The sequence below is a fragment of the Osmerus mordax genome, chromosome 18, assembly GCF_038355195.1.
Source record: "Osmerus mordax isolate fOsmMor3 chromosome 18, fOsmMor3.pri, whole genome shotgun sequence".
Lineage (NCBI taxonomy): Eukaryota > Metazoa > Chordata > Actinopteri > Osmeriformes > Osmeridae > Osmerus > Osmerus mordax.
The window spans coordinates 4,756,513-4,783,543 of record NC_090067.1 but is presented as its reverse complement, the minus strand read 5'-3'; the positions used below and the strand labels follow the sequence as shown (position 1 = coordinate 4,783,543).

General features: G+C 49.2%; 1 protein-coding gene across 1 annotated transcript in view; it reads right to left on the bottom strand.

Moving 5' to 3' along the window:
• Nucleotides 1-1,326: 1,326 nt before the first annotated feature.
• ripor2 (RHO family interacting cell polarization regulator 2) overlaps nucleotides 1,327-27,031 on the bottom strand; it is a 31,859-nt gene continuing 6,154 nt past the window's right edge. Inside the window, exons 2-22 of the mRNA XM_067255887.1 lie at nucleotides 17,552-17,672; nucleotides 15,864-16,016; nucleotides 15,514-15,592; nucleotides 15,141-15,164; nucleotides 14,735-14,788; nucleotides 8,906-9,055; nucleotides 8,679-8,742; nucleotides 8,334-8,377; nucleotides 7,920-8,045; nucleotides 7,643-7,791; nucleotides 7,201-7,330; nucleotides 5,475-6,185; nucleotides 5,030-5,211; nucleotides 4,334-4,499; nucleotides 4,114-4,246; nucleotides 3,722-3,883; nucleotides 3,328-3,507; nucleotides 2,919-3,121; nucleotides 2,594-2,677; nucleotides 1,920-2,010; nucleotides 1,327-1,703 (exon numbers count right to left, since the gene is read on the bottom strand). Coding sequence (XP_067111988.1) covers nucleotides 1,603-1,703; nucleotides 1,920-2,010; nucleotides 2,594-2,677; nucleotides 2,919-3,121; nucleotides 3,328-3,507; nucleotides 3,722-3,883; nucleotides 4,114-4,246; nucleotides 4,334-4,499; nucleotides 5,030-5,211; nucleotides 5,475-6,185; nucleotides 7,201-7,330; nucleotides 7,643-7,791; nucleotides 7,920-8,045; nucleotides 8,334-8,377; nucleotides 8,679-8,742; nucleotides 8,906-9,055; nucleotides 14,735-14,788; nucleotides 15,141-15,164; nucleotides 15,514-15,592; nucleotides 15,864-16,016; nucleotides 17,552-17,672 — 3,107 coding nt within the window. The 3' untranslated portion in view covers nucleotides 1,327-1,602. The remainder of the gene's footprint in view (nucleotides 1,704-1,919; nucleotides 2,011-2,593; nucleotides 2,678-2,918; nucleotides 3,122-3,327; nucleotides 3,508-3,721; nucleotides 3,884-4,113; nucleotides 4,247-4,333; nucleotides 4,500-5,029; nucleotides 5,212-5,474; nucleotides 6,186-7,200; nucleotides 7,331-7,642; nucleotides 7,792-7,919; nucleotides 8,046-8,333; nucleotides 8,378-8,678; nucleotides 8,743-8,905; nucleotides 9,056-14,734; nucleotides 14,789-15,140; nucleotides 15,165-15,513; nucleotides 15,593-15,863; nucleotides 16,017-17,551; nucleotides 17,673-27,031) is intronic.

Genomic DNA, 27,031 nt, shown 5'->3' with positions numbered 1-27,031 from the left:
GTTAATGAAGTCTTATAAAATATTTTTAAATTAACATTTTTGATTTTCCTTTGGTTACATGTCTATTGAGTAATAAAGAAATATTTCAAATATATACTGTATTTTATTTATTGCAACATTTTGGGGAACTCTATATTAACAAATTCCATTATGATAAAAAATAGAAACAACCATCCAACCAAAATATCAATAGCTGAAAATAGCTCAATATATAAGTCCAATTGTACTTCTTACTAAGATCATCCCCAATGGTATTAACGCATGTTTTTTCTTCATTATAACACTTCAAATACTATCAGAATTGATCAAAACATAGAACATAAATATACTGCTCATTTACATGTAAGATACTGTATCACCTCCACTCTTACTCCATAAAGTCAAATCCAAAACAATATTAGAATCACAAGGTTATGAGTAACAGAATGTCATAGAACATAAATTAAGTTATAAAAAAAAACAAAAAAAACTGTCATGGTGGCTTGGCACCAGACTCAGTAGTCAAGTTAAAATGAAGTAGGGCGAGTATGCACTTGTGGAGCCTGATCTTGTGCCAAGTTAACCTTTATCCCCCATATCTACGAAGGCCACTCTGCTACTGGATCTATGCCTGAAGGGACAACCTCACCTTACAGCTAGTCACAACAGATATACGAGCTAATATAGCATTCTGGTCTCACAACACAGTAAGAAATTCCATTTCGTTGTGTACACTGTTCCTCCCAGGAAAACTAGCTAACTAACTGCTACACTGCAATAGTACCTGTTACAAGCATGGAGCACTGCTTTTCAACTCAACAGTCCTCCCTTACACCCAACGCTTGCACAATAAGCATAACAGCTGTTTTTAAAATCCCTGAAACTTGACAGAACGTACCAGATAAAACAGAACACAAACTTAGGCCAGTTTGATATGCCACACACATTACCCTGGGTAGAATGTGCAGTATTTACATGCCTTGTGCCACAGTGCAACATTTCTGAAAAAAGCGCCTGTTTCCTAATCTTTCTCAAATGAACATCGCCAACAAATGCTAATCATTAATCACAATTATATCAAATACCATAATTAGGACACTGGAGAGGAACAATGTCAAACGCAACCGTGATAATAGTCATTATGATAACAATAGTCATTATGATAACAATAGTCACTGTGAAGATGTTCTGTGCAATGGGAGGAGGTGGTGTGGTAGTGGTCGTTAAGTGGCATTGGTTAAGAGGTTAATGAGGTGTGCTTCTGGGCACTGATGAACACCCCGACCCCCCTCCTCCTTCCCCCTGGCCCCCCCCAGCCCCCCTCAGGCCCCCCCTCAAGTCCGGTACAACTTCTGAGGCCCAACTGGCCAGTATCAAAGCCTGGTCGCGATTGAGAAGATGAGGAAAAAAAGAGTGCACGTATGTGTTTGTCTCCTCATGGTTTGAGATGACTGCTAAACAGTTGGCCAGTCTGCTTTTCCCAGAAAAGCCGTGTTGACGAGGGTGGGTGTAACCTGGGGTTGTTGGTGCCTCTGCGTACGGGGGTGTGGGGGGGGGGGGGAGAGGGGTTGCAGAGGCAGGGCTGGAGGTGGCAGGGGTCAAGGTCCAGATCCTGGCGTGGCCTCAGAAAGCGGTGGTGACGGCGTTCCCTCGCCGCGTGCCCAGTCGGACCATCTCCCCAGGCACCGTGTCCAACTGCTCGTACGCCAGCCTCCCCTCCTCACCTGGGCGGGCGACACACACAGCTCAAAACGTCAGCCCACTGGGGATACAGTCTTAACCGTAAACGTCCTGACGGGCAGCCCAAAGCAGTGCTGAGGACAATGCTTTGCTGTATCTGAAGACACTCTCAGGAGACAGCCATGGACGAGAGAGGGGAAGAGGTCACCCTGAGATTCTTTGCATTCTTTCCTTTTTTTATTCCAAAAAAGGAAACTTACCAAAAGTGAGCAGGGTCTCAACGGCCATGTGACGTAGCTCCTCGTCTGCTGAGTCACACAGCATTGTGACAGCCCTGATGCTTTCTACTGCCTGAGAGAGAGAGAGACACAGAGAGAGACACAGAGAGAGAGACACAGAGAGACAGAGATAAAGGTAGGGCAAAGTACTGTTTGTTGGAATAGTTGTCACAGAGGAAGAGAAAACACATCAAGATAAGAACTGTTTGCCGGCAGTGTCGTGGGTATTCAGGGAAGGATCGGGAATGACAAACTTTGTGTAAACAACATTACTGAACAATATTTATAACAGTAACTCGAGTAAAATAGATGTAAAATGCATCAAGTGAAACGTGCTGCTGTTAGGAGGAGGCTGGTACTCAGGTCTAGTTAGAATGGACTGGGCTCTAAGTAATTGGCTGGTAGAGAGAGGTTGACAGGCGTAATACCCAATCACAGTGGGCCATCAGCCCACATGCCTGGACCAGACAGACGGCACTTATTTTTATATAAGCGGGGGGTTATTTACATTTCACTTTGCGGGCATCGGCCCCAATTGTCTAGAGGCCAACTGGGAAAACTGCAGATGGCCAGTCAGTCATTGTGGGTATTGATAAGATAACGGCACTGATGACCTAATTAAATCACCCTACTTATCATTAATAGTTCACACTGACCTGTAAACAGCTGAGAGCAGCGCAGGCAGCCCTCTGGGTTTGACCCTGGGCCTCCGACAGGGCCTGGGTGTAGCAATCCACTGCCTGCACACCAGGAAAACGTGACAGACAAACAGGGCGAGGTTTACACGGGGAGGGGGGGGGGAGGTGGACTGAACGGCTGACACAGAACAGACAGACGACATATCTCTCTGTTCCTCTCACTCTTCCCGTTCTCCCTCTCCCCCTTTCTTTCGTTCTGTCGCTCACCCCCTCCCCTCCTCCTCACTCCCTCCCTCTTCCTGTCTCACGCACTGTAAACCTGTCCCCCGGTCGCTGTGCTCACCCTGGTCCTGAAGCGGGGGTGTGAAGCGGCCGAGGTGAGGAAGGTGGTGGCGGCCTGATGGACCAGGGGGTCTTCCAGGGTGAGGAGGGAGGCCAGGGCGCTCATGGTGGCCTGGCGGGGCCACAGACTGGTCACACACACCTCGTCCAGCTCACACACACACCGCTCGGAGTCGCCGCTGCTCAGGGTTTCGGCAAAGATGACTGAAGCACACACACAAACACACATCAGGTTAGAGCTGAAAGAAATATAGTTTTGCAGCCGACAAAAGGTACTGTTTTGGAGGTGTGTATGAGAGGAAGGAGGGAGCCAGGCATGTCCATGTGTCTGTGCATGCTAGTGTATACATATCTGTCCTAATGCGTGTGTGTGCATACATACTAAAGTGTGTGTGTGTGTCCTGCCTCACCTTCCTGGGCCACCTGCAGAAGGTGTTCCTCCATGGACGTGACGGCGTGGTCGCAGACGTAGCCATGGAACTGGAAGACGGTGAGCACGTCCTGGGCCAGCGTCGAGGCAGGGGGACCAGGGGGCCCGGCGGGGGCCAGCTCACTCCTGTCCACCATCTCACTCACCACCAGACGCAGAGCTATGGGGGGCGGGAGGGGGGCAGAGGGAGAGAGAGAGAGATCCAAGAGTAGAGAGTAAAGGGAGAGATCCAAAAATGATAGATTGTGAAGGTTGTGAACACAGGAGGAAAAAGTTCAATAAAATATGCTGCCTTTACTTGTACAAGTAGATCTTGAGTATCGAAACTCCCACAAAACATTCCTATATTCGTATATAATAACCGGACTACATACCGGTGTCTGCAGCGTGCGGGTGTCTCTCCTGCAATGTTGAGGTCAAGTTGTGGTTCATGTGCTTGAACACGCGGTCCAGCGTGGTGTGGAAGAGGCCACCGGAGCCGCTCCATTCAGACCACAGGGCCATCATGGCCGGCCGCTCTGCTAACCCCGGGAGCACTGAGGGCACAGGCGGGGGTGGCAGGAGAGTCAAAACAAGCATCCATTATCACCATACTCGGCTAGGAGCCAGATTGGAGCCATGCAGCCCACCGTCACAGCTACCCAGTTGAGCTTTGCACACCTCACACAACTCCCACTTACAAAACACACTCCTACACACACACTCCCTCTCTCTCTTATCTAATACATTATCCTGACAGTTGAATACCTAGTCATCTAGTACCCACCATCTGCAGCAGAGGTGACAGTCCCCAGTCTCTCCACACTAATCTCCCCCAGCTCCTCCAGCAGCACCGTCTGGGCAGACAGCTTGCTCAGCAGGGCCCGGCGCTGCCAGGGGCTCCTCCCAGTGGACAGTTGCTGCAATGACACGCGAGAGAGGCAGCGTTTATTAAGATCCGCAGTCATGCAGTCCGAGGCGGCGTATTGGTAGCGGGCGTATCGTACCTGGATGAGGTGGTCGCAGTACTGCAGGTGGATGACGATAGCTACGTCCAGGTTCTCGTTCCCTGTGGTGAGGGGCAGGGGGCTGCCTGCCACGCTGTTGCCCACTCCGGTGTCCTCTGTCAGGGCTTCGCTCAGGTGGCCCCTGGCCTCCGGGTGCTGGCCTGGTCTGGAGAATTGAGAAGGCAAGGCGCATACACAGAGTCACCACTAGAGGGCAGCAGTACAGTAATTATTACAGGCAAATCAAGGAAATATACTGTATATCACCAAACATTATTTGTCTGGATATGAGCTACTACTGTTGAGTGTAGCTTGTTATAGTGATTAAAGGGATCTTGCATTGCCTTTTTGGGTGCAAGGTACAAGCTTTCTATACTAAAGTAATCCTAAATGAAGTGTTCTGAGTCTATTGGAACTAGTTCAATGTTCAGGGTTGAGAAACATTGGCCTGGGCGGGCCAGGGGATGGAAGGAGAGGCTAAAGAGAGAAGAGGAACAAAGATGGCTATTCTAAGCCCCGATTTCCCAAGAAGGACAAAATAGCTGCCACAGAAACCTCAATAAATAGAGAAACGGGGGGGGTGGGTGGGTCACTTTTCTCTCATCCTCGATCACCCTTAATTAATCATATTCTTTTTTTCCCCTCTTGCCTATCCCCTGTCCACCCCTTCCCTCTCCCTCTCCCTCCGGTCCTCACCCCATCCGGTCCGCCTCCACGTCGAAGAAGGCAGAGCGCGGCAGGCCGAGGCCCAGGGCGACGTCGTCTCCCGTGTCCTCGTCGTCAAAGTCGGAGGTGTTCAGGAAGTCGAAGCTCTCCAGGGCGCTCTCCACCGTCAGGCTGAGGCTGGAAGACCGGCTCCGGTGACCCGGTAGACGACACTGTTGGGGGTGGTGGTGAGGTGGGAGGGGGGTTAGAGGACCTACAACTTGAGAAACCTGGCAACCGCAAACTTTGCTCTCATCAGCATTATTTCCTCTTCACTTTAGTATGGGTATACAGACTGTTACACTGAAACGTAACGAGAGGTATACTGTAAAATACTGTAAACATGACAGTTGTAGTGGCCATTTTCTTCACCCATGAGATCCACATTGATTTGAAATCCTCCCAGTAGGGTTGTCCCAGACAGGAAGTGACCTACCTTAAGCAGGTCCTCCAGCCTCATCAGCTCCTGCTCCAGGTCTTGCAGCTCTCTGCAGCGCTGGGTCAAGCCCTCCAGCCTGATCAGCAGGCTCTGGAGGGCCTCCTCCAGGCTACTCTCCAGGAAGGCTCTGCTCCCCTCGCCGGCCCAGCTCAGGTCCACCGTCTGGGGCAGGATGTCGGACGACGTCAGCCTCCTCACCAGCTGCCTGGTCAGGCTCCCGGCCTCCTCCGTGTCCAGCTCCACCGGCTTCAGCTCCGAGGCGTCATCCTCCGGCGCCCCCGCGTGGTCGAGGAACACGTCCTCGGGCGCCACGGTGGAGAGCTGGCTCTCGGAGCAGAGCGAGGGGGCGACGGACTCGGTGCCGGAGGCCGGGCGGTCACGCTGGGACTCGGCGCGCTCCCACTCGTATTCCGCCTCCTCACTGGCGAGGCTGCCGCTTCCCCCGCTCTCCTCGTCCCCTGCTTGTTCGTCCTCCTCCTCCTCCACCAAACCAGCGGGGATTCCAATGTCTTCCCTGGCGGCGTGGGGAGGGATGCGAGGCGGCGAGTCGCTTTCTGGGGGGGTGACGGTGATCTCTGGGGTGGACTGGCCCGGGGCGAGGCTGGAGTTGGGGTTGGAGGCCGAGGTGTCGGAGAAGGTGAAGGAGAGGCGCTTGCACTCGGCCACGCCACAGCCTCCGTTCTCAAAGACGTCGTCAGGGAGGGTGGACTGGAGGGAGGGAATTAGAGGAGGGCAGGAGAGGGAGAAAAAGCTCAGAATGAACGAATGAACCGTTGACAGAGAAAAAGCATCACGGAAGGAGATGGAAGCACTGTCTCGGTTTAACGTATCAAGAATTGGACGGCATCAAAGCTGAATCCCTTGGGGGGGGGGGGGGGGGGGGGGCAGAGCACGACAACACTGGTTAGCACAGGCATGCACAGACACACCAGGAGGCGCGAGCCAAAGCGCATGCACAAGCTGGCATCAGAGAAACTGGGGGGGGGGGGGGGGGGAGAGAGATAGAGAGAGAGAGAGGTGGGGGGTAGAACCACACAATATGAGGGGGTGGGGGGCGGGGGGAGCGCAGCACACCTCACTCACATAGACCTCCAGACTGGACTTGGGGCGTGGCCGGAGGGAGGCCAGGTCGCCGAACGACCGGCTGCGCCTCAGCCTCTCTAAGAGGTTGTCCCTGAGCGCCAGCAGGAAGGAGAGGTGGTGGCGCCCGGCGGGGGGGTGGGGACGCCACTTGGCCGGCGAACAAACGCGTAGATAGTGGGGTGGGGGTGGGTGGGGGGTAATGAGGTAGGTGGTTTAGACGGGGAGTAAGGAGGGGTGCGGTTGGGTTAGGGTTGACATGGTGATGGGGGAGGGAGGGAGAGGGGGGTTGACAAGTAGCATGGAGCGGGGGGGGGGGGGTTAGTCAAAGGGAAGGAGTGTTGGGTTAGGGTTAGTGAGGCCGCAGCGTTAGCATTGCTACATTCCTGTACACATGAACACACACAGGCGCGTTCCCAAGCTCTCGGCTCCACAGTCAACACAGGCTGGGCGAAGGTGTTCTTGCAGATGACATGGTCGTGAAGTGCTCTTGGACTTCATACACTTCTTACCAACTCTCTCCCTGATGTCAAACCCAGCGGAAAATCGAAACTTTACCCAACTGAAGACAAACTATCTCCCCTCTCCCCCCCCTCTCTCCCTCCCCCAACCCCAGGAGTAGGAAGCTGTGAGGGGGACTCACAAAGAAGGAGGTGTCCTGGAAGGTGGGGGTCTCGGGCGTGCCCTGGCTGTACACCGACACCCGCCTCTGCAGGGCCGCAGCCTTGCTCACGTTGCCCGACGACAGGGTCAGATCCTCCACGTCAAACGGACTGAGGTTTGGAGGGACACACAAAGAAGACATATTGTATTTTCTCCAAATGCTTTTTTTTACAACTAAATACTGACTGTTCGTTCCTGCAGTGGACAGTATAACATTACTTCACAGGTACTGATGTCTAGTAAAGCTTGTATAGGTCAAGGACAATATATTTATCGTTTATAAGACATTGAGTACTGGATACATGAATGATTATCCTTTGTTGTCATTACTGATTTCTTTGAACAGTTCCCAAAACAAATATAACAAATTCATTCTATTATAACCAATGCAAGCGAAGCCCGTATGAAAGAGATGCACTCACAACCATGTGACCTCCAGGTTGAGTTTGATGGTTCCCAGGTCATTGACGTCCACCGCCACCACCTGGGGCATGGCGGTGAACAGGTCCTTGGTCTCACAGATCACGCTGCCCACCAGGATGTGGGTCGCCAGCCCCTTCAGCTCAGTCACCTGAGGGAAACACAGAAGGCCAACCAGAGTTAATTAAGTTCATTAAGATGAATTTCATAGATGACATTAGTGATTGTTCAATTGATTGTTGTTGATTTGTGGAACGGGGGACAGGCGGCATACGGCACCTTGATGTTGATGAGGTCCGAGACGAGGGGAGTGAAGACCATCTCCTCTCCATCCCAGCTCTGCCTGGAGTTGGACTCTATCTTGCCCTTCAGCTTCCACCTCTGACGGCCGTAACGCATGAAGATCTGAAGACGGGATGGAGAGAGAGAGAGAGAGAGAGAGAGAGAGAGAGAGAGAGAGAGAGAGAGAGAGAGAGAGAGAGAGAGGGGAAAGGGGAGGGGGAAGGGAGAGAGAGAGAGGGAGAGTAGGGAGGATAGGGAGAGAGGGGAGGGGAAGCAAGGTCAGCGAGTAAAAAGAGAGGGGGGAGGATAAGGTGAGGGGGGGATAGAGGAAGAAATGTCTAGTTTGCTAAAAGCCAAGTTATTGATGATGACATGACAGAGATGGATTAGAGGTACAGACATTCTACACACCTCATACTGGTCTCCTGGACAGAGCCTTGCAAATCCAGCCAAACCTAAAAAATAAAAAAAAGAGATGGAAAGGTGTAATTATAGATATGTCGAAAATGCATACATACAAAATACATTTGCGATAACAATACATACACACTTACATCCAATACAAATATACTTTATTACTTAGTATAAGTACTGTTTCTTGCTAACATTTAGAACAGGAAACGTCTGGAGAATAAAAAAAGCATTAAGCATAAATACTAGCTTAATCATTCAAACGAGCGGGTCCCTTAAGTGCACTTTGTTAATCCTTGCTTTTGTCTTAAACCTGATTTCCTAGTCCACCTGCCCTGGCATTACCTTTCATCTTGATGTGGAACTCCCCGAGCAAGTTCTCCAGCTCCCCCTCGAAGGTGCTCATGTTCTGAGAAGGGAAGTGGAGATGAGCTACTGACAGTCAGCACAACCCATTAATCTTGTGATTGTGACAGTACCTGCGGAACTCAAATCACGAGATAAGAAGATGGTGGAGTGCTGATGGATGTGCGGGCGTGTGAAAACGAATGTGTGTGTGTGTGTGTGTGTACCTCTGTGTACTCCTTGTATCTGCGGTTGACCTCGGCTATGCTCTCGCGTGTGCCCTTGGTGGAGGGAGAGGCAGAGAAGGCCTGCTTCATCCGACTTGCTCCATCTCTCAGTTTCCGCTGGATGCAGAAGGCCTCGTACAGCTCATCCACCTGTACACACACACACACACAAAATACAGAAATAATTATAGACAAAGATAAAGAAACACTTATACACATACAGTTGCAAGCACACACACCCACAGTGGCAAAATACTTCAAAATAAAATTTGGATATTGTCAATGCATCGTAACATTCAGCTTTTAAAAACAATATCTGGTCTACTGGATGGGTTGACTGTTTCCACTGAAAGACAGTGAAAAACTGAAGCCTTCCTGGAACTAGAGCTAGCTTCCTTCCTACGTCCTTGGTCTGACATGCAATCCATCAAAGAAGGATTACCAGGTCAGCATCATACTACTATTTCGTGAGGCCCAGACCGAACTTCGTCCTGACTGTCTGACAGTGACGCACGGACCGAGATTGCCCCCTCAGGATTTCCACGCCCATCGGGCGTGAGGAGGGGAGGAGAGGAGGGGAGGATGGCAAAGGGAGACAAGGAAGAGAGCGCCGTGACAGGAAGGCGAAACGAGAGACGACGACAGAAGAAATCCGAATCATCCTAGCCATGCGGCGCACGTGGCCCGCAGTCTGGCGCGTCGTCCCCCTCCCACCCAGAGGAATACTCATGTAGCGAGCATCGCAACGACAGACGGCATGGACAACTCGCCAGGCTCCCTCGCCCCCCTGAGGACTGCAGGAAGAGCAGCACTGAGCGGGGTCAACGTCAAGCAACACAGCCTCCACTAAACGGCCAACACGAGATCAACATTAGGCCTAATGATAGAATTAGACATGCAGTCATTTCACGTCTATTCCATGTTAGGCCATCAGAGAGACCGTTTTGCTTACTCATGCTAGCCACTCTCTGAATATTCTGCCTCCATCCCTCCCACCTAATCCTCTCGGGGTGTGTTAGAGAGGGTATCCAATTTGCCAACGGCGGCACTGCAGAGACAGGCGCGAAAACAAACACTTGGAGCGTCCCACATCAAAAGGAAATATTCAGGCGTGCCCAGCGGGGGCGCAGTGAAAGATTGATGCATCGCCGTCTTTAAACTGCTCATTAGAGAAAGGAGGAGTGCGTGTCTGTGTGTGTGTGTGTGTGTGTGGGGGGGGGGATATGGGCCAATCTGGCAACCCCCGCCTAGACAATAGCGAGCGTGCGAGTGTGAGAGGGAAGCGAGTATTTAGTGTGTGTGTTTGTGGGAGGGACGAGATAAATGAGGCACGCTGGAAGGTGATTGTTTGTCGCAGACACGCAGCCACACTCGATCCTCTTGTTGGTGTGTAACCCATGTCCTCCTAAACGACGTCATATTGTGCACCACATTCAGATATTAAAAGTCTGAAGACTATTTGGGTTGATAAAGTACACAGTGTTTGTAGGATGCCCACGCAAACCAAATCGTACCAGTGCCTTCCCCTAACACACATTCCACACACACACACATCCCCCGAACACACCCCACACAACCCTATGGCGATAAGTGCCCCATGTGTGCCACCCCCAAACCTAATCTCATTTCATACCCCACCCACACACACAAACACACACCCCTACCCAGCCTAGACCAGACCCGACGGCCCCCAGTCTGTGGTAGGTTGTTTATTTGGGGTGCAGCTGAAATGTGCAACTCGTTAAAACTCGAAACCGCAACTGTTAGTGCCTTCACTTCTGATTGAAAACCGCCAGCCCAAAGCAGTACACTCAATACACCCATAACGCACTTACTACACACATGAAGCCATTATCTTTCAGAACAACACGGTATCTCTACACAATTAGAACAGCCACTGATGAAAAGGTTACCATCTTTGAGAATGAAGAAATGGCCTCATAGGCTCATCATTCATGACAACCACCAGTGACCATAGAAAGGATAAGAAAAAAAGTTGACATTGTGCCTTTAAGGAAGGTTTATTTAGAACAGAGAAGAGAAAGAACTCTCTCGACACAAAAAGGTCACCATGTGCAGGGGCCCCGAGGCGTCAACCCAGGGTGTCGCTCTCCCACAGTTACCTCCCCCCGAGGACAGAGAGAGCGCAGGGAACACCGAGCTGATGCGACTGAGGGAGGGCGAGGTGGGGCTGTTTGAATGAAGGTAAACAACGCGACGAGCTCCTGTGGGTGGGGAGGAGAGAGAGATGAGGAGACGAGGCCTCCTGCGTGCTAAGGACGCAGCTAACACCCGCATTCTGGAGGCGGAGACAGATATACAGCACTGACTGGTGACACACAGCTAGAGGGGAGCGCGCACGTACACAAGGCATGCGCACGCCCACGCGGACTGTACATATCTGAGGCGCGCACACACAGACACACGCAAACGCGGACTGTACATATGTGAGGCGCGCGCACACACACACACGCCCTCGCGGACTGTACATATGTGAGGCGCGCACACACACACACACACGCCCTCGCGGACTGTACATATGTGAGGCGCGCACACACACACACACACGCCCTCGCGGACTGTACATATGTGAGGCGCGCGCACACACACACGCCCTCGCGGACTGTACATATGTGAGGCGCGCACACACACACACACACACGCCCTCGCGGACTGTACATATGTGAGGCGCGCACACACACACACACACGCCCTCGCGGACTGTACATATGTGAGGCGCGCACACACACACACACACGCCCTCGCGGACTGTACATATGTGAGGCGCGCACACACACACACACACGGGTTGGCAGCACACACCCCTGTGGAGCTTGATCCGTAAGAGAGTTTTTTAATCTTCTCTGGCTTTTGTCCTCTTAGATTTAAGAGACGAGGAGCAGCCTCACATGGATTTAGTCAAGCCCACCCAATCACACACCCACACGCACAAACACACACACTAACAATCTCAGAGCAGGGACTGAGGTTATGCATTATTTCTATAAAACGACACAATAAAAAGAAAATGCATACCACAGAAAAACTCCACTTAAATATAATGTATGTCTTAACCTCTACGGTATCTGTACCATATCTGTGGTGTAAAGAAGGAGGAGGGGAGGGGGGGGGTCCTCTTAAGTTAAGACTATGTTTACCATAAGCTTTACAGCTTTAAGGCTTTTCTACCACCCACCAAAAACGCATTAGACCAAGGGCACGAGCAGGCAAGATCTTAAAAAGATTATTCACACCTGTAGCATAGCCTAGCCACATCAAACACCATCACACACACTGATGGTGTCAAGAGGGAGCTTGTGTGTGAGTGTAAGAAAAAGAGAGGATAAGAGAACTGTGTGTGTGTGTGTGCGGATATTTTTATGAAACTAAAGTAGGGGAGTGAAATAGGCCTTTGTCTCAAAGAAACACAAGTAGCTAGTTACCTTTATAAAGATTGTACCTCATCTAAAGACCTTGGGATTGCACCAGCAAAAAGGCATTGCAGACACCTGCACCCCCCCCCCCCCCACCCCCCCACCCCCACACACAAACAAAACCCTTCTGCTCAAAAGTTATATGAACTCAGTGTACATCAAGGCCTTGGATATCAAAGCAATTTAGCTTTCATTTCTCCTGGAGAGAACGTGCGTCGTTATTGGACAGGCAAAATAGCCGTCCGTGTGATTCGTTAGCGCTAGCGAACTAGCTAGTTAGCTACGCTTGGTGTCTTTGTTCGTTTTGGTTCTCTCACACCTTGCCTCGTTGCTGTTTTTGTTGTAGTAGTTCGTCAGGGGGTTCGGAGGCAGCGCTGTATCTAGGTCAAAACAATTGAGGGGTCCAATTGTCGGGGCCCTCGTAACAGAGTGGGAAGGAGACCAGAAGCTCCGGGGGCTCTGATGAGGGTCTTTAGAGAAGGTGCGGGGTGCTTGAGAGGCCATGCAGGTGTGTGTGTGTGTGTTCTGCAGGTTTGTTCTGAAAGGCAATGTGTGTGTGTACACCCTGTGGAGAATCCCAGGCCCCGGGCTGTATAACAGAGATAAATGAGCTAGTGTTGTTGCTTCTCCGCTGAAATAAGTGCGTGTCTGCTCACAGGGAGTCTAGCTTTTTGGTGAAGAACTTGTGAATGTAGTTCTCCGCTAATATTGCAACTGCATTTGCAACTACATTTGCATTATCGTTATGAAAGTATTGGACATATTTAAGACTATGCTGATAAAGCGAGCACAGTGCCTGCTGGGAAATGGAGTGCTACGGTGGACGTCCAGCTGATGCCAATCTGTGGGTGGTTGCTGGCCGCCCTGCAGTCTCCGCTGAAATCACACTCATACACTGAATCTGCCTGTCAGCAGATGGCTCTCTAATGAGATCAATCTTTGTGGAGTGTCCAGCTAGGCTAGGCCATTTGTTAAGAGTAGCCAGAGAAAAGCTATTGTCAGGAATTTGAGGTTGAGATTGGGGAGTGGGTGTCTGTGTGTGTGTGTGTGTGTGTGTGTGTGTGAGTATATAATGACCAGACTTATCCCCTCCAACACCACATGGTGTAATAGTAAACCTTATCTTTGTGCCTACGCGGCGATTTAGTCATTCATTTGTCTCTAACGTGGTTGACGATTAAAGGCTCAAACTGCTGAATCATTCTTGTGCACAAGTGTATGTTTAATTGGCCCTGACGGTTTCTCTGTGGTAGAGTGACCCTAACGACACAGCCTGCAGCCATAACGGCAGGTGGCTATTCTACTGACAGGAAGTAGGGCAAACAGGATGTGTTTGAGACAGGTGGTGATGATGATAGGAGGTGAAGAGAAAGGGGGGGAGAGTGGAAGGACACATCTCTTTCACTGAAAACACAGAAGCTGCCAGGTATAATTAGCACTATAGTCATCAAAAAACTATACATAGCCCTTCTTTAGTGTGTGTGTGTGTGCGTCTGCTTTGTGTCCGCATCTTTGTTTGTGTGTTAGTTCTGCCTGGTCTACACACACAGTCCTTTGAGGCTGTGTGCCGCCAGGGTCTACTTAACGATCGCCTATCAGCGGGGAGGTGCCGGCTGTGACGCACGTCAGGCTCATCATGTTCCTCCTGGTTCTGTTCTGACGCTCTGAAGTGATGTCCGCCCACTGATTGAAGATGTAATTGGGCACACAAGGAAGGAGCAGGTGGTGGGATTCAGGCTCTATCATGTTGCCCTGGTTAGACTTGTGGGTGTGTGTGTTTGTTGGAGTGTGCATGTGTGTGTGTCGGTTTGGATGGACATCAACAAGGTGATTAGAGATTGATGACAAGAACTAGGACTTCCCAAACCTTGATACTTCCAACCCTTTGTTGTGTTACCACGGTAACCGCTTGGCAGGGCGCTGTTGTGTTTTTTTTAAATCTGTGTTCCGGGAGCTTGGTTTGACACGCAGAGGGGGGGTGGGGGGGACATTTTGGTCGAGCAGCCAGCCCTGCTACCAGCACAATGACCCTTCGTTAGGTCAGAGAGACGCCACCCAACCTTTCAACCCCGGTTTGAAGAGGCCATCTACCAGTAGGCAGGAGAGGGTTTGATATCTGTTAGCTACGCAGACAAACCTGACAGGCCTAGTAAGGCAGTATCATGTGATGCCAGGAGACACCTATGGGTCAAAGAAAGGGTATTTTTGTGTGTGTGTGTGTGTGTGTATAGGCGTGTGTGTAAGGGTAGGTGTTTGACCATGCAAGGACAGACACAAAGGCCAACATTCCAAGAAAATGAATCATTAGCAAGGCTGTCTAAATGCAGACAGGTTACACACTGCAATACGTGATCCCATACAAGCGAACCCTGTGCTTGATGGCAGCACAACCCACCTTGCTCATGTGAAACTCCAGCCGTCTCATGTAGCGCTCAATGGTTTTGATTTGCTGCAGAACACAGAAACAGAAAAGGTTGTCCGTGGCCTAGGGTTTAGTGCACATGTCCAAACGCAACTGTTACAGCAGGTTACAAAAGGTGACATTTCGTGACAAAAGTATGACACTGATGGGTCACACTGAGCCAAGATTTGTTTAAATCCATTTCCTCACACACACACACACACGCACACACATACACACTCTTGTACTGTGCCATCTCTTGTTTATTCAGGTTTTCTCAAATTATTTCCTCCTACCTCTTTCCCCCTCCCCCATCACTTCCCACAAAGATCCGTCCTCACACACACACACACACGTCAGGGAGGTGTTTCTGGTAAACTCTCCTCCTCCCCTCACTCACCTTGTCGAGATCGTACAGCACTCCCTGTAGCAAAACATACACAGACGAGAAAGAGAGGGGAAGAGAAGTGAGCACACGCGATTATGCACGTCTGAGGTTGACACTCATGCAAAGCAGCTCGTGGTTGGCTAACATCAAAGTTAAAAGGATTTCTATTTTAAAAACTGCCATCGCTGCTTTGGCTGAGCCATCGAGTGTTAGTCACCGTTAGGTTAATGAGACAACTTAAACGTCCTCGGAAAAGACAGATGCCATGCCGAGTTAGACAAACAGCATTGGCACAATAATGACTTATAATGTGCAGTTGGATAGTTAAAGTTACGCTACAATGACACGTTCAAAAAAACGGTAACCGTGTCATTTCCTGCCTCACCAGTCGAGAGTTCCTCTTCATGTCCTTCATGAGGGACGTGAGCTTGTCCAACTCTGTCTGGTGGACCTCCAGATATTCACTAGAGGGCACAGAGAGAGAGAATGAGCCTTTCACATACATGTATGCCACGCTCATGTTTGCCATCTGTGTATGTTGGCATGTGAGTGATTGTGTGCTCAAGGCGTAGAGCCTATGGGCCAAGCACCGATGGTTGGGGGGTTTGAGTGAAGGTAAGAGAAAAGGAATGTGTGCGCGTGTGTGTGCACCCATCTGGCGCAATAACGTGGAAAGAAAAGGGAAGACAGGAGCCGAAAGGAGTGCTCAAAGTGTGTGTGTGTGTGTGTACTCACTCCAGGCCTTGTTTGAGGGCTCCGTAGACCTCCTCCAGTCTCTTGGGCTGCGGCTCTCTGGAGCTGCTGGCCTTGTGCCCGGACAGATGGGGCTTCTTGGGCTTGGACTGGGGCTTCTTCTGGACCACTGAGTTCCCCATGAACGAGTTACACCTGGAGACACACACGGTCAGCTTGGACGGTCGCTATCGAATGTTACGACTACCCGCGGAAAATGCAGAGGAAATCTGGGTCAGCGGAGACACACACACACACACACACACACAGGTACAGAGGCATATACTCCCTTTTCTTCAAACACACACACACTCGTACGAGTCAGGAATAGGACCAACAACAGAGTATGATTCTCCATTCACTTAAATGGATTCTCACGTCAGCAAGTAATATACTTACTCAGCAGTTTCGGTGGTGGCCCTGTCTGTGATATGATGCTCATATCTGCAGAGTTGGCCTTTACCACGCCATGTAAATGGGCAATCTGCTAATGGAATTCACTAGACGTTGAAACCTTACGATTTCATTTTCCAAGACTGTTTCTCGTGGTGGTCTCATGGTATCACTCTGTGCATTCTTCTGCCTCCTACACATAAACCTCCATTGCCACACACACCCTTATCCATAACAAGTGACCATTCTATCTCCGTAGGCGTACAATGTCTATAGACATTCTGGCAGTGTGTGTAAAGGTGCTCGTAGAGTGCGTATAGTCTCATCCAGTCGTATGTGTGATAAGGGTCCTCTCTGAAATGCAGTACAGCTGGATTCCAGAGTCATCTTGAGGCTATGGGTGACGGATGACTTCTCCGGTCGGCACGTCTGAACGCGCCGCTGGAGGAGGCGGGAGAGAGGTCTGAGCTGCTGTGAATGTCGGCCAGCATCGTGGAACGGGAGCATTGTGGAACGGGAGCGCCTCGTAGCCTTGGGGGTCACGCTCGCTGACGCAACATTCAGCAGCACGGCTCCAGCAGGGATTGGGTATGTGGATTTGTCACACACACACACACACATATACACTGCCGTTCTGGCATTCTCTATTTTTCCCATACACATCCATGTTGTTATGTACATGCAAACACACACACACACACACCGACACAGAGCATCAGGCCTTTTGAAGCTCGTCGCATTCCTTCAAATTCTCTTCAAAGTTGAAATCGGAATGATAACAGTCAGGCTGTCTGTCAGTTGCCCGCTGATCAGATTTATCTAAACCAATTACTTCATTCACAGTGTGTGTATGTGTGTGTGGTGGAGGGCATTCTCAAATGGGCTTGCTAAGAAAGGCTGGAGTCTCTAAGGAGGTCATTGGCACAGCCGTCAAAACGGAGATGCGAGATATATCTGCCTGTGACGGGATGAGGAAAACTTTCATCCTTTGAAGGCCGAGACCAGTTTGAATCTTCGTATGTGGAACACGGAATTTCACTTGATCTATTGCAACAAAATCCCCGAAAGTATGGATGCAAAGTCTTGCAGATAACTTTTCTTGAGACTTAAATGTGATGTTGCTGTATGACTGAGTGTAAATGCATTAAGGCCTTTCCATGCCTACAGTGGAAAATTCACATCACACTTTCCAAACTTCTGTCAGTTATCTATTATTTCTCTTCCCTCCAACTATGACGGTAAACGGAGGGGGTACATTTGTCTCCTCAGAAATGTTCAGAAATGAAAAGTAGTCATACCGTGAGCGTCTTTCCTGTAGCGTGCTGAAGCCAGCGAAGGATTGACTCCGAATGATGCCGTTGGGCCCCCCGGGGGAGTGTGTGCCGGCCGCCATGATCTCCGGGACACGGGACGACACTCCTATTGAACGACAGACAGAGGGGGGTTCAAGAAGACCAATCATTTCGAACAGGCTTCCCAGCTTCAAGGTGATGATATTATCATATCCAGGTAATGACATACTTCAACCATGAGGGGCTACAAACACAAACAACGTTGTCACGTTTGTGACCATGCTTTACACCACGATGCAAATTCAACATCTGCGACGAGGTCGAATAAATTGACAAAGGAAAGGACTGAAAAGCCAACAGCTATTTGGTTTTGCCCGGTGTAAGAAGTGGTGCAAAAGAGAAACAAAAACTAAAGAAAGAAGTAGATTTGCTTTTGTGGGGTTACAGGGTGACGACAAAGGCTTCAGAAGAGTCTGTAGAGGCTCTAGAGGTTCCTGTCCTTCATCCCACACTGCTGTCATCAACACAACACCACCTTGCTCAGTAGCTTGGCTGTGCTGGAGTTACGAAACAAGGTTTTTTCACACAAACTTGTGATAAGGGCTCTGAAGAAAGAAAAAAATCTGCCTGAGAATAATGCAATGAGGTGAGGCACCAAGTCAAAGTGGGTCATAGTGGATGAGCACCTGGGTTATGTCATGGATCCATTGAAGCGTCTCTTTTAGACGGAGCAAAGTAGGCTAGCATTCCCAGGAAGTCTAGAAACATCTATTGACGAGTGATTAGCACTTGTTTACGTAACTCCATCCCCATTGTCTGTTGTTTAAGTCTATATTTAGATACCTTGGGCTGTCAGTCATACTTCTGTAGAATCGTTAGTTTTGTTTGTAGATCTTGAATGCTCAGCTGAGACACCCCAGTGCTCAGCACTTGAGGAACCAGCCCCAAAAATAGACCCTTGGCAGAATGAAATGGCTGCATTTAGCTACGAGATAATGGCGTCTCAAGCTGCACACCCCATAGGGAGGGACCACATTAGAAGATTGAACCACTGCCTGAAGATAATCTTGGTAAGCGCATGTCCAGTAGATGCAGTGACTGAGGACAAAACTAATTCGCGTTCAGTAGTCCGTTCTCTCAATGTATCACTTAATAACTGAATACGCTGATGGATTTCATGACAAAGAAATGCATTTCAATTCAAATAAGGCTTCTCCTAATGGCCCTTTACCTTCGCTTCCAAAAGTGGCTATGACAGCAAATTTAATAAAACACAAAAACAAGTATTGTATTGCTTTCCAATGTACAATGCACTCCCATTCACTTGAAGCACTGAATTAGTCTAAACTCGATTGAAATCAAGTTGACCTTTAGACCTTGGTTCACATGGCTAGTAAACAAAACCATCTGTTGCCACTGGTGAACAAACAAGTAAACAACAACAACGGCAACATTACAGCATGAAGGAGCGTGTTGTTAGTCCTTCAGACAGTGTGGCTGAACGATGATAGTCTCCTCAGCACTGCGAACGCCGAGGGCGAGATGTTGCATCATCAAAGCTCGACTGGCCTCAGTTTGACACCGTTTGCAAGCAGGCTGTGCACTACTGTCTACGCGCTTTCTCGCTGGATCCATTCGCCTCCTTCTGAATCTCACTCACACACACACACACACACACACACACACGTAGGAAAACAATCGCTCTGCGCTGTAAAAGAATCTACATCCAGCAAAGTCATCTCCACCAGCGCCCCTCCCCCCATCCCCCACCAATAATCTCACACACACTCTCCCGCTCGTGACCCTGTTGTCCGTCGCTACCCAGGGGAGTCTGAGGCCGGCGACAGGCTACCTGATACCCCCCACCCAGCTTCCCCTTTTGTTTCTACGGAAAAGCAGAAAATGTCCAAAGTGAGGTGAAAACGGTAGATGGAATGTTCTTTAATATGACTCACTGCATGAGCCAATCTAAGATGTTGTTAACCAGGATAATTTTGGGGTACTTTAAAAAGTCATTTCCCAGAAACATAAGTCATAAAAAGCTAAGGTAATATATGTTTGTAGTGATTGTTTTGATATTGGGTGCATCTGATGAAGCACAAAAAGCTAATTTCCTTTTTTCCAATCAAAAAGAATAGACTAACCATTTCATTGTGTGTTGTTTTGAGTCAAAACACCAGTTAAGACATGAGTGTATGTTGCTGAATTTAGCACAAGCTTTACGACAAAAGCATACACCCACCTCCATGTTTGAATGATCTACATTTTCCAACCTCGTTTTCCTGAACGTTCACTTCAGAAAGGTTACCTCAGCGCGACGAGGGCATGCAAGTGTCTCATTGTCCTCACTGACAAAACAGCTTGTTTTCCCCGATTGTAGCAGTTTAAAGGAAGCTATGTGGAATGACTAGTATACCAGCCAGCCCCATTCATGCCCGAGCTTGTCTCATCCCATGGACGCAGCCTCTGACGTTCACCACAAAAACAAACCACTCAACTCAGCTCCAAATCACAGGTTTCCCTGCGTCTCACCGATTCTCACGAAAGGGTCGTCTAAAACGCACTTTCCTTGTCGCCAAAGACACACACGTCATCGCCTCCACCAGGGTCGAACAAGCCCCTCTTCTTATTGCCCCCTCCTCCCCCCCGGCTTTCCTCCCTTTCCTTCCCACAAGAGTCGTTCAATGCTTTCAAGACAGCTACTCCTGATGCATTCTGGGTAGGTGCCAGGGAGACAGTGATGAATGCGGCTGCCAGTCATGCCATTGAAGGGAGCTTTCCGTCTGGGGCACTCACACCATGAGCTCACACATAAGGCCCTCAGTGGGGGACGGAGGGTGAGAGAGGCAACCAGTGTCTCTGCTTGAGGAGAAACAGTGAGCGCACGAAAGTGCAAGAGCGTGCGTTTGAGTAGAATTGGTGTGTCTGTCTGTGTGTGTGTGTGTGTGTGTGTGTGTGTGTTGTGAGTGCGTATAAGAGTCGAAGAGTGTGCGTCTGAGTAGAATGTGTGTGTCGGAGGCTTGTCTGTGAACACCGGCCTCATCAGTATTCTCCACTTGGCACAGAGTCCCTGGGGTAGTGGGGGGGGGGGTGGGGGGGGGGATGATGTAATGGGCCAGGGGGTGAGAAAGGGGGAGGGAGGTGTTACTAATTTGCCCCCACCCCTACACACAGTTCAAGTGCATCCGTCCCCTCAAGAAACACACAAGCACAGACTGTGTGTGTGTGTGCTCTCATTTGTGTCTGTGATTGGGGTAATGTTGCTCCCCTAGCGAAGCTGTGTGTGTGCGTGCACGCGCATGTGCTTGAGTGTGTGTGGAAAGACCACCTTAGAGGGGGTGATGGTACCAAAAAGGTCATATGGATGGAGGGACTGGTAAGCAGTGTGGCAGAAATGAGGAAGGGCGTGAGGGATGAGAGAGAGGAGAGCAAGAGATTGTGTGTGTGTGGGGAGGGGGGGGTCGTTCATCCGCTCCCCCAGCAGGGTCCGGGGAGTCCAAGGTTGAACACCGCAGGACTGATCCTGCTGCCTGCTGCCAGCACCGAAGAGACATCCTGAAGACCGGACACACACACACAAACACACTAACACACTAACTTTCCAAGCCTCTCTTTTTCTTTCACACTCGAACACAAAAACTAACCGTCACCCCTTCTCACCCTCCAACACTGACAACCACCCACCTCCTTGTTTATTTTTTTATTCTCTCCAGTCTCTTCAAAACCACTGTTCCCACATAACTACACCCATCTTTCATACAAGAGCCCGCACACACAAACACACATTAGAAAAACCCTGATGCTGCCCTCAGCGTGCGTGAGTAACATCCCAGCCCACGGTGTTCGCTAACAGGAGGCTAATTCTTAATGCCTTGTATAAATTAGCCTCTCCATAGCAACAGCAGACAATACGGGCGGATTATGTGAAGCAACATTGCTATTATGAGCAGGGCCACAGAGACCTAGGACGCCATCATCAGCCTATGAGGTTAAGGGGAGGGTAGAAACAGGGTTAGGCTCCTGTGCCAATCGGGTTAGGGCCTTAAAGGGGTCTGCATTTCGTCAAATAGTGTCACTAAAATGCCTCTAGACGTCATTACAGTGTTGGACCGGAATAACCGCAAGCCTGACCATAGTTTGGAGTATAACCGGTTGTACGGTCGTATAACGGTCAGTGGTCAACATAGGTGGTCCACAAGTTTGCCTTTAAAAACCTCTGTTTGGTTATTTCAATGACATACAGCAAAATTAAACTGTGGATTAATTATTCTTTTTATTAAAGAAGGATCTGGATCTTTGTGATAGGATTAAAATTGGGAGGAGGATGTGTGTGTTTTAATCCCACCAGCTTCTCTTTGACCTAGTGCCCTGTTGACCTGTTAAATTCTTGTCCTTTAACCAAACGAATATCTAGCAGGGGTGGTGGGGGGGGGTGGATCAACATACAAGAAAACGCATGGTATACGTTCCCCACGCCCACAAGCACCAACACGCCACGGCTCTGGCATCCACCACACACACACACACACACACACACCAAAATAAACCAAAACCTCCAGCAACACACGAGCAGAATGCACAGCCCCCTTGCCTGTTCTTGAAAGTTTCAGAAGTGTGCTATTCATAGCGCCCATTATCAGCTAACACAGAAGGGTAGCCAACACACACAGCCGGAAAGTCACACTCTCCTAATTAGAAAGTCGTCCGGGGGACAGGCACAACATCTCAGAGCTCCACTGTGCAGGAAGTTCTCCACCTGAACTCCCAGCTAAGGTGGAGAGCTTGGCAGGGAAGAGAGATTACATTGAGAATTGTCTTTTTCTCTAAGAGGCATCAGTGTGACAAATAAAGTTGGTGGAGGAGTTGGGGGATGAGAAACACTTGAACGATAAATAACTTTGAAAAAGACTGGAGAATTTGATTTCACTCTCCAGTGAAAATGGTTAACTGACAAGTCTTCTGACTGATTAAGTTGAATGCCCTAATAGTTGGTTCCTTATCCATGACTTTCACAATTGTGCACGCTGACACACTTTTTGGAGGCACGCGCTGTCCAAAGCCATCATTTTTTTTTTTTTCACGCCCCTGTCGTAAATTACCTCAGACATCCGTAGCTTCAGAGAAACTAGGAACCCAGAGTTGTAAATACATGACGTGTGAAGGGACGGAATTCACCGGAGGCTTTGAATCAACGAATATGGGTCAGAGCATCATCATCATCATCATCATCAGCCTTAGCCCCATACTACGCCTGGGGAAACAAAATGGAATCCTTTCAAACATGAGCCATGACTAACTGCTCTGAAACACATTGAATACACACACAGGGTAAAAAAAGAGAATGATAGTTGAATTTTGGTCAATACTGGTATGTACAACAGTTTTTTGTTTGTTTTGTTGACAGGGTCTGGGAACTGAGGTATGGCTCACAACCATTGAGGTTTTAGTACTTTGATACAATAAAGAGTCATATTCTTTCACATTCATTTGAATTTTCTACTAGAAGCAAAATAGTATTCACAAAATGTTTTCATAGTAGTTTTGGTAGACAAACTCCAATTTCAGCTTGTATTTCAGTGGCACCGTCAGTTTGAAGAAAAAAAAAGTGAAATAGGCAGTGGCCTGTAAAGCAGGCGGAACACAATCTGGTCATCTGAGGCCCTTTAATGCAGTTATCACTGTCATGTGCAACTCTCTCTCACATATATCCCCCCGCACACACACATGGTGTGTCATTTGGAGAAAGACAGGCCAAGCTTTATTAATAGCAGACAACTCTTAGCTAGTCCATACCACACAATACAAGCTGATAGGAGTCAGATGAGATTCGACTGGAGTCGACTCAATAACATTATTCAATTGGTTCTTGTTGATTCAATAGTTTCTGTTGGCAGGGTAAAGAGAGTAATGAAAATTTGATCTGCAGGGCACGAATTGTGAGAAAATGCAGTTCGGGGAGTGCCTGAAATGCCACAGAACCATTGTGTGCGTGTGTGTGTCTCCATGTAAGTGTGCGTGTGTGAGAGAGATGGGGGAGGTCAGTGACCATCAAAGGAAGTGTCACATGAGCCGTCACAAGAACTCCCAAAGCACGGACACAAAAAACCCCACCTGACTGCACGACGGATACTCACTTCTTCACCTAAGCAATTCAAGCTTTTAACACAGAAAGTGGTGATATTTTGCCTAATATCACTGGAACCAAAGCCTTTCTGACCACGCTCGTGAAATGCAAGCCGCTCCGATTCAAGACCCCAATCCAGCGGCCCCTTTAATCTGTTCATCCGAAATGTCACGCTTATCATCCTGGCCTTAATTTCACTTCATCCACAGCGGAAGGAAGCTTGTTCTCCAGACCCAATAGAAAGCTTAAGTTATGCTATTCAGTCAGTTGAAGTAGGGACACCGGATTTCACAGCAACGCAAAACCAAGAACGAGGGGACTTTGAACGAGTTGGAAATGTCACAGGGTTGGCAGAAATATGCCTGCGACGGATTCTTTATTAAGTGCACGACTGTGAAATAATAAGCCACGGTTGACTTTGGTATGGACTTCCTGTGTATGCACACACACACACACAGTGACTGGACACACACACACGACACACGAACACACACCCTTGGAGGATCCTTTTAAACATTCATGCATTTTTCTATAATAAACACGAGGAAGACAAAGACTTGAGGGAGCACAAAAACAAATGTCCCTTTTCTCAACTAAAATGCCAACTGGGGTCGAAGAAGCTGGCCTGATCCTATCTGGATGTCCACTGTGACTGTGGTTCGAGATATCCTCATATGTTCATTTTGGATCTATGACAGGGAGATTGGCATGCAGATGGTCAATTGGAAGGGGCCGTTGTGGATAACAACAGGGCACAGTTGCCCTATCATACATCATTAGACTAAATGGAGCCATGGGCTTGCCTAGCTAGCGCCTTGGCACAGGGATGGTCTAGAACACAAACCCTTCCAGACCAATGAGAGGATGTGATGGAGGGAAAAGAAGGAGGAATGGAGGGGATGGGAGGAGGACATTTTGTGATGTACAGGGACATGACCCACAACATGTCGAACACTGGGTGACTATGCTGGCTAAACCCACTAAAAATAGCACTGCATACCAAAACACGGGGCTAGGTTTGTAGGTCACATCCTCTAGTTCATGTCTAAGCAGTTTTGGTTCATTCTTATTTCAACCGGCACTGTCAAAAAAATACTAAAAAACTGTAGTATTTAAAAAAGGCTGCCATCATCATAGCATTAACACATTTTTGCCATTCGAACAGCGCAAAGGTAACAGCTAGTCCATGGAACCTTGATTAAACCATCCCAATGATGATTGTGCCAGAGAGATTCATTAAACAACAGGACATTGGCTCGAAAGAAAAACAAACCGGGTCGAGAGAATATGTATGGACACAGCATAAAGTGTTCTTTCTCGCAGAAAATACTTCAATGCGCCTACATTTCAAATCATTTAGGGTCTGCATCTTTCTATTTACTCTAGAATTTTCATGCTGAGTATCTTTCTATATTACCATTAGCTTAGCTAATGCAAATGATGATTGCCTTTTCACTCAGTAAATCTCATAACTGAAAGCAGGGGGCAGAACTGGGTTAAAGTGACACACACACACACACCCACTTAAAACTCTCTTAATAGCACTTATCATTCAGTATTTCACTGCCTAACACACAAGCCCTTAGCAAGTCGCGGATGCATACACAGACTTTGAAGTCCACGGAAACGAAGATTTCATTATTCAGCGAGGGCACCATGCTATAGTCGGCCTGTTTGATGGAGAGATGACAAACAGGTAGATGGTAGTAACAGCCTACTTAGAGGGAGAGGAAGCTCGAGACAGACAAAGAGACAGAAAGAGAGAGACAGACGGACAAACGTGAAGAGACAGAGAGATAGAGAGAGGAGCACATACGCACACTACCAGATGGACACCCACGCCGTCACCTATTGTTAAGCAGGCATTGGAAGGGCTCTGACCCTTACCTGCACACGTTTGCCGATCATCCAGACGCTGAAGGCTTTACCCTCTTCCTTCCATCCTTTCACCCCCCCCCCCCCTTCAGCTGCTCCCATGCTGAACATCTTCCACCCTTGCCAACCAGCCACACCATCACCTCAGCATAACTGTAATATTACAGCAGTAGTATAGTCTAACTATTGTCCTAGTGTGCAGTATGGTATCCTATCAGTGTAGCAGTGAGATACTGTCTTACTAACATTACTGTGCTACTATAACAGTACTAATAAGTACTGAAGCTGTTTTGCATGTGGGTCAAGACCAACCCCAAAAATATTATATTATATTATATATAATGAATAATAATGTCCACACGTACAGGATTTTGCCACAGAAACACAGATGTGACTGAAGTAAAGCCTTAAGTGCTTCACGAGTGTATGGTTTGACGAGGCTCATCATTTTAGGCTCGTTAGAATATTAATCTGTTATGATAGTCTGGGGCGGGGGGGGTGGGTGGGTTGTCCTGCATCCCCCCCCGGGGCTTGTGGACATGGACACCTCGCTGGAGGCGATGACAGCCACCACTTACAGAACAGGAATAACCCAACGCACGACTACAACTTCCCCTCCGTCCTGGCAGACTCCTGCGCCCGTCTCTGCTCTTTGAGATGAGACGGGGAAATTGACAGATCATTAACCCGTGGCTTGCTTGCGTGCTTCCATTCTCTCTCTCTCTCCCTCTCTCCATCTCCCACCCTCTCTCTCCCCCTTCCTCTCCCCCTCCCTCTCCCTGACAGATAGAGACACAGGGGGAAACAAAACAGACGGGAAGACTGATGCGCTCACGTCAACCCATCTGGCTGGCTCACAGCTGTTCAGCCACCAGGGTTAGCGCCACGCACAAACACAAAACATCCAGATTATCAGATTATGAATTTGTAAACCACCCGGACACGGTGGCCCCTTCCCACCCTGTGTGGTGGCAGCCATCTCACTCCCGGTGAGAAAAACGTGGCTTCTATGCCTACATCTGCTGCAGAGGTGGGCATTAGGGTGTGTGTGTGTGTATGTGCCTCGCTGGTCACTAATGGACTGGTTATTATGGAAGATGGGAGGGGGGGGGGGGGGGGGAGATTAAAAGGGAGAGGCCCCCTGATTTTCCTGATCTGCTTGGAGACAGGGGAAGGCAACACCCCCCATTGTCATCCCCTCCATCCTCAACCAGGGCCAGCAGAGAGAGGAGGCAGAGAGGGAGGGAGGAGAATGCCCAAGGGTGGACCAGTAGCCTCTCGCCTCCCCAGCACCTGCCACACCATGCTGCTGGGGCTGCCCCATGGCCACACACACAGACGAGAAGTCCAGACAGTCCAGCCAGGAAGGTCACTTCCAGGAACACACACACACAAGGAGGATAGGAGAGACGGTTTGCTTCCAACCACACCCACCCACCGACACACTGCCTTGCCCAGGCCCCGAGGTCCAATGGACAGCTGAGGAT